Source organism: Aplidium turbinatum, chromosome 1 (assembly GCF_918807975.1).
Source record: "Aplidium turbinatum chromosome 1, kaAplTurb1.1, whole genome shotgun sequence".
NCBI classification, from domain to species: Eukaryota; Metazoa; Chordata; class Ascidiacea; order Aplousobranchia; family Polyclinidae; genus Aplidium; species Aplidium turbinatum.
In genome coordinates, this window is record NC_137472.1 from 17,573,450 (window position 1) to 17,584,182 (window position 10,733).

The window sequence follows — 10,733 nt, forward strand, 5'->3', positions numbered from 1 at the left end:
TGGAATAATTCCCCGGCAACAAGACTTCAACAATCGGAAACTTCACTCTGTCAATCTCGGTGACCGGCCTGCGTCAGTGATTCAAAGCCTTTACAAGTATGCAAAACTGCCAGGATTAAGCTCTGCAAGAAGCTTTCCCGGTCCGAGGATAAAGATTCAATCAATCATCTCAAAGTCTCTCAATAGAGTTTAAGAGGATCTTTGCTACGGGATGAACAAAGATGAGTAGACTTTCGAAGTCTCTAGACGTAGAGTCATTATCAAAAACGACTGACTTGCCTGTCCCCAGACGACAAAATCCTTCATTTTTACATTGATATAACGTCCGCAGACGTTAAATCAATGTAGAAATGACGGATTTTACTGGCTGGGTTGTGTCTGTTAAACTTTATCGGCTTGGCAGACAACCAAATATTAGAACTTGGGATTGAGTTAGACACAAAAAATAGACAATACTGCGTCATAATGATTGAAGATGCAGACTATAAGACAAGAAGTGCGTTTATTACAATCAAAATATATCTCACACGATAGTAAGGCTTCTGCTTGGAGTAGGCTTTAACACTTGACAACAAATTATGGCTTGACGTGGTGGGATGGAAAGAAATAGACATGGTACTAATGTAAAGATTACGTCAATGATTCAAAAATGTAATGAAATGTTGGCTATTGAGCATAAGAAGTTTGCATTGATTTTAGACTACTGTAACGTTTAATAAAAGATGTAAAGATCCCAAACAGCAAAATTCGTTATTTTTATATTTCTTCAACGTCTGCAAACGTTGAAGCAATGTAAAAATGACGGATTTTGTGTCGAGGTGTTTTACTGGATGGAATGGTCGATAAGAGAACACTAGAGTGAATAATCTCAGAAACGTGATCAATACTACTTCGGATTGGATTTCCTTTTCTGACCAGTGTCACCTTGTCTTGGCGTTTTCTCAGCGGTCAGTACTTGTTTTTCTGAGCGTTTTCCACCAGCGTTGGATGTGGAGACTTGAGCGGCTAGCTCCTTTCGTGTCACGCTTCGCATAACCCTCGCCTTCAGTTCGTTTTGGGTAAGAGGTCTGTCAAAATCGACTGGCTCATCACCAAATTCACCGGCTTCGTCTTCTTTGTCGTCTTCTGTGGATGGAGGAGTAATCTGAATAGAAGCAACCACGGGAGGAGCGGATGGTCCTCCGAAAAGCGCAGTTGGCGCTCCTGGAGGAGTTCCTGGTACTCCATCAGGTCTGTTCTCCAGTTCTTTCAGCTCCAAGTAAGCATGGATTTGAAGAAGTTCATTGGTTTTTTGCTCAACAATCCCAAGATATTGCATCATGTTGTTTTCGTTGACAGATTCGTTGTCTCCAAGCATTTCCGCTATGGCCGAACGATCACAGTTTATTTTTCCAAATACAGACTCAATTCCAGCCTTAAGTTGATCTAAAATCTTTTCCGTGGCTTGAAGTTGTCTGAAAAAAAAGTTTTTTTCAAACTTCATTGCATTTTTAATTTGAATATACCATTTTCTGACATCGTAATACCAATCAACAATTTTAGTAATTTTCTTTACCGGTACCAGAATGGTCAATGGAAAATCAAGATAATTCTATCCAAGTAAACCCATCACTACCAGTATATTTGGCAAATGGAATGATATTGCTTAGACAAAGGATTTTTCCTCATTTAACCAATGCAGCACGTAACAACTAATACACTTCTGGAAGGTGGTAGGCCTACATCACATGCAGAAACTAATAATTTTAGGTTGTTTTCAATACATAAAAACATTTAAATTGTGGTACAATACTTGGAAAAAGAAAGTGACTATAATCCCAATAAGTTGATTGATTGTGGGAATTTTATCTTTTGAACTACTCACGTCTCAAGTTAGGACATGGAGATTAACACAGTAAAGTTTCAGAAGTTTTGTTAAAATGTTCTTGTCTGTACATCCAATTAAGTGCAGCTTACTGAAGAGCACACCGCACACCACGAGAGCCAAACCAGCGCTGCTTCTCTTGCGTTTTATCAACCGAGCTATCGGGTTGGACAAGTGTCAGTTTCTTCAGTGTATTAATATCGAGTGGTGGCTGGTGATGTGCAAGCAAACAACAAAAACAAATAAACCGCAAGCCTGGTCTACTCACTTGTCGTATAAATCTGCTTCTTTGGTGGTCTTCCTCAACTTTTCCTCAAGACCTAAAAAATAAAGTAAATTAATTCGTGACTTGACTTGTAATATTTTGCCGTGATATATCACAATAATGCGAAGCAAGGTTTTGCTTTATTCTAGTTCTGGAGTTATTCACGAAAGCGTTGACTGAGAACAACAGCTCAGCAAAAGATAATATTCAACTGAACATGAATCTAGAATCAGACGACCACATGTGGCCACTCAGCTTGGATTTCATATCCACAAAACGGCGCCCCTGCGCAATCGAACGAAGGTTTCGATCCTTTTCTCAAAATAAAATTCTGGTCAAAATTTACTGCTATTGTATTAACTCACTAAAATCACAATTTTCGGATTGCCTCCACATTTATGAGAATGGAGTAAACGCAAGGATGATGGATGAAGTTCAGTAGATGATGAGTAGGGTAAGGTGGTTTTTATACTTGATCCAAGCACTGGGCAAGTGAGAAGAAATGCTTCTCAATAATTAAAGCCCTCCCCAGACAGCAAAACAGCCACTTTTTACATCGATTTAACGTCTGCACACGCTGAATCAATGTAAAAATGGTTGATTGCTGTCTGGGTCGGCACTAACTGTGGCCCACATCGGGGGCTGTAACCAGGATCGAATGATTGAAAAGTGGGAGCTTTCTTCGCTGTGCCATCCCCTGGCTGAATTATTCTGATAAGGAACGCAACTACTTGCAGGTACAACAAATGTACAATATCGCTCGTATTTATAAATAATTACCTTTGAGGATAGATTGTCGTTCAGCTTGCTGTTGCACTCCTTGCTCCTTAAAGTGTTGGATGTTGGACTGGATTTCGGCAATTCGTTCTTGCACAAGCTCCAATTCGTTGTTCAATTCATTAACATAATTAAACAGAGCAAAGTTTTTGTCTTCGGTTTCAATGAATCTCTTCACAACGAGATAAATGTCGCCTTCTCCTGTTACTTCTTGGATGTTTTCAAATGCAGTCTGGTAAGTTTCCATCGTCTCTTCAGCGGTACGTTCCGCTTTGTCCTCTTCTCCTGCTCTCCTCTTTGCTGCTTCCTCTTCTTCCAACTCGCTTCTCTCCTGAGCCTTCATGTTCATGAACGATTTCAACTTAGCGTCATGATCGATGATCCTCATCAGCTCTTTGTATTCCATGTTGTATTGGGACATGTCTTTTTCATTCCTCTCTTTCAAAGCCATCATCTTTGACTGGGCATCGTCTCTTTGGTCATAAGCCTAGAAAATTGCAATTAAAACATCGTCAAAATCTTTTTTTGCGGTGAAATTCAATAAATTTACAAACAATATTTAAATGTAACTTCAGCTGATCCATAACATATTCGAAAAAATTACGACTAAACAACATGTTTTTAAGTTTCGTGTTGGAAACATCTGCTGTAACAGAGTGATAAAACCACAAATATTTTTCTCCTTCATTTAACAAATATATCGAGCTCTGGCCAGTAATTTACAGGTTTACTAGGAAAACAGTTAAAGACAAAGCAAGATCCTCCATTTAGTCTTGTTTAAAAATAGCATTTCATGCGATCAATTGTAACAAAACGTATAATGCACGAACCAATGGAATGATTGTGTGAAAAAAGGACTTAAGAAAATGTTCAGCATGGTTTCTTTACCTGAGTGGACTGTTCAATGATTTCTCCCATAGCTTGTTTCTGTTCGTTCAGTTCCTTCGTCAGTTTCTTGTGTAGTCCATCAAACACTGCTCTTTGTGAGCGGAGGTGATCAATCTCTTCTCGGAGTTTTGAGTTATTTGTCAGCATCTTGTTGAAATCGATGGTTGCTTTGTCAAGACGATTTTCCAAAACACGGATCTGCTTCTGTGTCCCAACATGCTTCAAATGACTTGAATGGACTCCTCCCATGTTCTTGTGTTGCTTGCTTATCTGATGCTCCATCTTTTTAATCTCGCTATCCAGATCCCGGATGCAATCCGTCTCCTCTTTTATCGCTTGCTCATAAAGATCTTGCTCCGAAAGAAGATTTGTGAGTTCAGTCACATTATTCGCATCACTCTTTATGTTTTGTGACGACTGGGCCAAAACGAGATTTTTTCTGATTTCTTCTCTTTCATCCTGTAGTAAAAGTCACACACTCCATGTGAAATTTTGAAAAACTAAACCAATTGATCCACAAACTAATTACAGAAAAAGCAATTTCTTTACTAGCAACAATAATTCTGTATCGTATGCAAACTCATAGTTTCACACCATCGTTTCAAATGGTTTATTATGATTGAAGCAATATAAAGCAAACTACCAACACTTTTATCTCCTATTTGAGTGTTGTCAAAAGATGTAAAATAATTAGCATATTTTTGTGTCATATCAAGAAAGCCTAGTAATTGTGAAGTCAAGTTTACAGCAGTGCTATCAAATATTTTTCTTGATTTGATATTGAAGTACACATTCTCCAGTAATTAACATTTGTAACATTAACCTCGAACTTGATTTAAGATGCACAGTGCACACCTTGGACCCCAATATAACAACTTAAGCATATGATGTATCAAAGGAAACAGCTTTGAAAAAACTTTTGTTTTCATCTTGTACTGTAGATACACACAAAGCTAGTGTCCAGAAAGTCTGAAAAACTGACTTATTAACACCATCGTTGGATCCCAGTTAAAGAATGAACTCAAGACATCAGAAGCACAATTAAGACAAAAAAAGCTGAATTCGAAAATAAGTTTTGCACTTGACAATTTCTACATGTAGAAAATAGGCATTCAATTAATTTGAAAACATCAATGAAAAATCATTTGCCTGTAAAGCTGTGATTTGTGATCTTTGCTTTCGAATGAGATTCTGTGATTCTTCGCAGTAAGCTTTTCGGTCGCCTTCCATTATTCGATATTGTCTTTGTAGTTTAGCCAGCTCAGCTTCTGCTAAACCATCCATCTCCTGCTCTGAAGACTCAGAGCGTCGGCTTGCCGCTCTCTGCATTTTTTATACTTTTTTTTCTAAAAGAAGAAACAATAGGACAATTTTTTAATGTGGTATTGGATTGCACTGGCATGTTGCACAGCTTATATATGTGAAAGAAAAACAGTGTATAATGCTTGTTCTACTACTTTTTTTTACTTTTGTCCTCAAACCAAGCCTAGAAATGTTTTCATTACGTGTCTAGGTTCTGTGATGTCTATAAAATGAAAGAATATATTTACAAGATGTTGGCTTGGTACAAATAAAATCACAGTGAAGATACAAAAACTTAAACCGTAGAAAATGTGTGGTATCACCAAATTAATTTTAATATTATCACTTTAGACGCCTATTGTATTGAGAAAGAACATATAAAAACTCGTTCTTTCTCAATAGGGCGTTTAAAGTGATGAAGGCGTCTAAATCCTTCACACAGCGTTATATTAACTCGGACAACAACCTTATTATAACCTAATGTCCTTTATGATTTCTGACTGCATTTACAGATCTAACCAGTTCAAACAGTATCTAACAAGCAAACTATTACTTTAACAATAATGTGTAACTTTTCTATCTGTGACATTACATCCTCAATTCAGAGATGTCTAAATTTTTTATTGGAAGAAAATACCAGAAGAAAATAAGCCAGAAAAGCCCAGAAGAAAATACTAAAATCGAGGCCAGTTGCTAAAGGAAAGAGACATGACATGTCAATGTTTGCAAACTTCTCACGCCAACTAGATATAAAGAAAACAAAATATTATGCTATTTATTGATGGTCTTCAACAAAAGAAGAGCAGAAAATTCTTCTTTTACTTTTAACTATGCAACAAATAACAGAAAAAATAACATGAATAGATAAAACAAGAACAGAGATATCAGAAGCACAAAAATTGCTTCAAAGTAAAATGCAAAATGTGCTTGGATGGATGCCACGCAGATGCATTCAAAACCATTGTGTGTGTAGTCAGTAAAATCTACTTCCCACAAAAATATGAATACTGGTAGATGGAATGGCATGTGTCATTTCAGAAAACTTATTGAATGATTGTTGAGAAAATGTACACTGTAGCCTACAGAGACCAAAATACACAAACTAAAGCCATGTTAAACAAATGTTTCAAGTACTATAGTGTTTCCGTCTGAAGATGAAATATTGAAGGGATATTTTTTACTGAAATTAACCAAACATTTCAAAACTGTTTTCTGTCTAAATGATATATATTTGTTATTTATCGAAATATTGACTACGCGAAAAAGTTAACAAGTGGAATAGGACATTGATAAACAACATTGAATTTTTAAAATCATCAGCAAGCTATAACAAAGAGCATGCTAAATTTAACTTTACATGTTGTAGTTTTTGAAATTCCTGCTGTAAGTGTTACTATATAACTATAGACTTAGAGTAATGTTAATCCTGCGCCTGGTCTGTAATAATAATAACAATAATGTGTATGCTTATTGCTCATGTAGCGCTGTATCGATAACAGGTATGTATTGATGTCAAAGCTTTACAAGGCAATGGCCAAATGCATTATCATTCTAAAGACTTATCCTAAATGCTAAGTGCTAAGCACAAATGAAATTTAGCACCATGTTTTGTGTATGACTTGACACAGTATCAAATTCTCTTCCACCGACTTAGAGACAGACAGTCTATACACTACCATAAGCATTCATATTACAACTTTAAGAAATATTTACATTTTACTCTTGAATAAATTGTATCATTATTCCATCTCACAGGAAGCCTATACAAAAAAGCTAACATCTTTTTAATAACTGGACACTACAGAAGAAGCTTAAATACTGCAAAAGTTTTCATTATGTGCAGTTTATGAATTCATGTCTTACCCAATAGTACCTACACTCAAAGGCATCACAACCCGGTTTGTAACCAGAAATAAGAATAAATGTGCGTATATTTTGTAGTTCTTACAAAGGTAGGACAGTGTCATAAAACTATCAACCAATAGAGCAATTTTGAGCTGCCTTTTTTCAATGCTAGGTCAAGCATTACTCAACGTTCCAATGCTAGCTCTAACGTTTTCCGCAAGGAGAGAAATCAAAAACAAATATTTCTGCACGAGACATAAACAATTGTCTGTGCTTTATCTGTTATACAGTAGCTTTTACGTTACAGACAAAAGTATGTTAATGCATATAAGGTAACTTCAGTCACTCTGTCTGAGGTCTCCGTAATACCATGTATAAAATTCAATAAACCTTACTAATTGTTTAACTACTCAATCAAGGTTTAGAAACACACATATTGTAGTCTAATAAATTCTCTTGTTAATAATAAAGATGTTAATATGTATTCAACTAATATTGTAGGCTATTAACATAAAAAGTAAATGTTACTATTTATTGTTCGATACTGTTTGTATTGTATGCAATTGCAGCTGTTATTGATTTGATATAGAAATACTATCACTGTAATAAACAAACACATAACTGCAGAGTTGCTTGTTCTACTGCTTGAAGTTTCTGTATTTGCAAATTTAAGTCTTTCCTGTATGATTACCTGTGATAGCCACAAGGAAGTAGCCCAACTCATGCATTTACTAGTTTGCTGGCTCTGAAGGAGGTCACTGTGTCTTGAATGATGAAACTGAAGACTGGCTGCTCTCTATTAGACTTCCTGTATAGTTCAGAAACCATCACCAATCTGACATGGAAAATGATAGACCGTTAAGCCCCAGAGGATGAAACCAATACAATAACTAGTTGAATAATTGTAGTAATCTTTATCCTTTGACCAAGAAAGCTTTTTTGAGAAACTTAACCTGGAATTTTCGCATACTTGTAGAAGCTTTGAACCACTGATGCAGTCACTGAAGTTTTCGCTTGTTGTTTGAAAAAACTTTTCACTTGAGCAGTTGTCTGTGAATTATTCCATCCAATAGGTGCCACTAAATGTTGTCTTTTCTTTGTTTGTAAAGTCAAGCGCTTAACCAATTGAGCTGTCATAGTGGACAGTTTAAGTATGGTATTAAACTGAGCATTATTCAGTTTGGCGCAAAATGGTAATTTTGTATCAAATAACGCGATTTGCAAAAAACATTCCTTTGTAACTTTTCTTCAGCAGTTTTATTCTTCATTTATTGTACAAGCCTAATTGAGGAAGACTAGCTTAGCTATGTAAGAAAACTGAATTATCTGATTCAGTGACGAAGTAGTAGTGCTAATGTAGCAAAAAAAAACACTCAAAGAATAGCGGTTCTTAGGCCTCTAAGCTCCCGGTGCCATGGCTCCTGAAAAATTGCTAATTGACCTCTGAAACTACCGCACCGGTGGGCCATGTTTGGTCACTGGCTTCTACAAGCCAACATTTTTCTACTTGCATGTCAATATGACACTTTTTTTCCTCACATGGATTTCCAACTGTTTTTCACAAACAAGGTAAAGTCTCTCACATACCAACGAGAAATATTACTGATAAAAATTTTGCAAAAATCTTAGTGTCGACCTGTAAATACTCGAAGACTAGCTCTACACCTACTTTGGAAGCAATGCATTTAAATACAATTGCAGATATGTTTCAGGCCTTGTCTGCATTGTTTTTACCTGAGTGACAACAAAAGCATGATAATAAATAACGGATTTTTAAAAACACGAATTTTACAGATTTTTTATTTGGCTGCCAAGCGCGAGAATTTGGCCATCGAGAAGAAGCTCTGGTAGGCCATGTTTGGTCACCATAAAGTAAATGAGCATAGAGGCCTGGGTACAAATCCAAAAGAAAACTTCAAAACATCAAAACACTTGCAGCAGTTTTATCTTTTTTCGTCTGGCTACTTTTAACTTGTAGACTATGTTTGCTCTTACACTCGCATAGGCCTATAGAATAAAACCAACATTTCCACTTTGCATTGCAAATGTTACATGCTTGCTAACGAAATCTTTGTCTTCAAACTGAGAAAACTTTGTTTTGAAACTTAATCCTGGCCGTTTCACATCTATAGCAGCTGCTTGCAGAGACTTGAATCCTTCACACAAAGTTGCAACTTGTTGTTCAAGCACTGTTGCCTATAAATTATTTCATCTTCTAGTTGCCAATGAATGGAGAGCTGTCCTTGAAGCATTTTTCTCAAGCGCTTTACCTGAGTGTTAAAGTATTGTTGCTTGATCTTGTACTGACTCTCCACCTACAGTTGTGATCTTGGCATTACATACGGTAGTTTGTATCAGAGCAGAGCAAACAAAAAGCTATAAAATAACTTACTCGAAATATATGAATTTTTTAAAATAAGGTGCAGTTGAAAGTAAGCAAGCCTTTACATTCTTTTCTACTAGGTAGGGCGCATGATCAATGAATAGTAGCCTAATTGCGAATAAGCAATAGCCTACACTTTCAATCAGCATAACACTATCATGCTATTAAAACTTACCACGCCGTCAGTGCAAGTTATTATACTGTTGTTTTAAATTTCTTGAGTTATTTTGCAGGAAGGTTTCAGTAGTGTAGGCCTAGAAAACACCAAACAAACATGAAGGCTCACATCCCCGTGTAAAGCGTTGTTGTCACGGACAACGCTGACGTCACATCGCTATCAAATTCTTAAAGGCATATGTGCTCAAGTTTTTTTTATTGCATTTTTATTTTTTTACTTTATTTTCTAAATAATAGGATTGCGTCAGTCATATTTTAAATCAAACTTTTAAATCTTAAAAGAGATTTTTTTAGAAGTGCAAATTTAAAACCAACTTATTTATGGAAAAACATAAGCTTTAGTAATTGTAAATCATTCAGGAACAGTTCACCTCCACCTTTACGAAAAACTCAGATGACTACCTCAAGACAATTTTATAGTTTCAAAAAGGTCTTGCAAATTTAAGAAATACAGGCCTGTGACAAAAGTTTAAGGACACTTTCCGAAAACCAAAAAATATAGCTTTAAATGCTTATATTTCGTTAAGAATGGGTATTTTTGCTTCACAATGCATAATTATTATTTTACTGGGTTAATTGTAGAATTTCTAGGCTAGGCTATGTGACAATGTAGTTTCATTTTCTGCTCAATAAGTTCAGTTCAGTTGTTTTTATTTCTGACCATCACAGCAAAACACAATACACGTCAACATAGCAAAGGTCAAGAAAAAGGTAAAAGCGACGAAACGCGAACATTAAAACGTGCTTGTGACCGAAGTAAGTTATTGAGTTGAAAGGAATTTGGCACGGTCGCAACACCTTCAGAAAAATTTAAGATAGAAAGGGAAATAGAAGAAAATGTTACAAAAAAATAAAACAAAATAAAAACAACAGCAAATAATTTTATGGCTTTAGCTGATATTTTCAAGAATTGTATAATAAACATTTGCTATGAAGATCGGCCATGGTGCGTTATCAAGAGTGCTGATGGTCGTGAGGGGAACATAATTATCTTGATGCGTTTAGCTCATCGTAAAGAAGAGCAAGGCAGGCAAAGAAAACCCCCACAAAGAAACCCTACCACGGGCAAAGCCATTTCAAGCGTAACGCACCAGGCCTAAGAGTGAGTTTTAGCCAAAATCAGTTAAATTCTTCAGCATAAAAAATAGCCAAAGACATCATTCAGCGTAGAAAAACGGGCTCAAATTGTAACCTTAGGCTACACAATTTAAACTTTTTTCTACGTCAAATTG

The 10,733-nt window shown here is 36.0% G+C and overlaps 1 protein-coding gene across 3 annotated transcripts; it reads right to left on the minus strand.

Moving 5' to 3' along the window:
* Nucleotides 1-485: 485 nt before the first annotated feature.
* Nucleotides 486-9,619, minus strand: LOC145768796 (coiled-coil domain-containing protein 63-like). Of its 3 annotated transcripts, none has more exons than XM_082580393.1 (7): nt 9,500-9,619; nt 7,633-7,776; nt 4,944-5,140; nt 3,795-4,253; nt 2,910-3,393; nt 2,133-2,184; nt 486-1,454 (listed from the first exon to the last, which is right to left on the minus strand). In XM_082580393.1, exons 3-7 carry the CDS (start codon nt 5,121-5,123, stop codon nt 887-889), a joined length of 1,743 nt encoding a protein of 580 aa, XP_082436519.1. In that variant the 5' UTR covers nt 5,124-5,140; nt 7,633-7,776; nt 9,500-9,619; the 3' UTR covers nt 486-886. The 3 variants fall into 3 exon arrangements, with proteins under 3 accessions (XP_082436519.1, XP_082436528.1, XP_082436535.1); XM_082580402.1 differs by having other exon boundaries at nt 7,633-7,749; nt 9,500-9,517; XM_082580409.1 differs by lacking the exon at nt 7,633-7,776 and having other exon boundaries at nt 9,500-9,588.
* Nucleotides 9,620-10,733: the final 1,114 nt, after the last annotated feature.

Excerpts from the sequence above, each read along its gene's own strand:
- LOC145768796 (XM_082580393.1), bottom strand. The coding sequence starts at position 5,123 with ATGCAGAGAGCGGCAAGCCGACGCTCTGAGTCTTCAGAGCAGGAGATG. Across the intron at positions 2,185-2,909 it reads ACGACAATCTATCCTCAAAG|GTCTTGAGGAAAAGTTGAGG; the intron begins GTAATTATTTAT and ends TTTATTTTTTAG. Across the intron at positions 1,455-2,132 it reads GAAGCAGATTTATACGACAA|ACAACTTCAAGCCACGGAAA; the intron begins GTGAGTAGACCA and ends CTTTTTTTTCAG.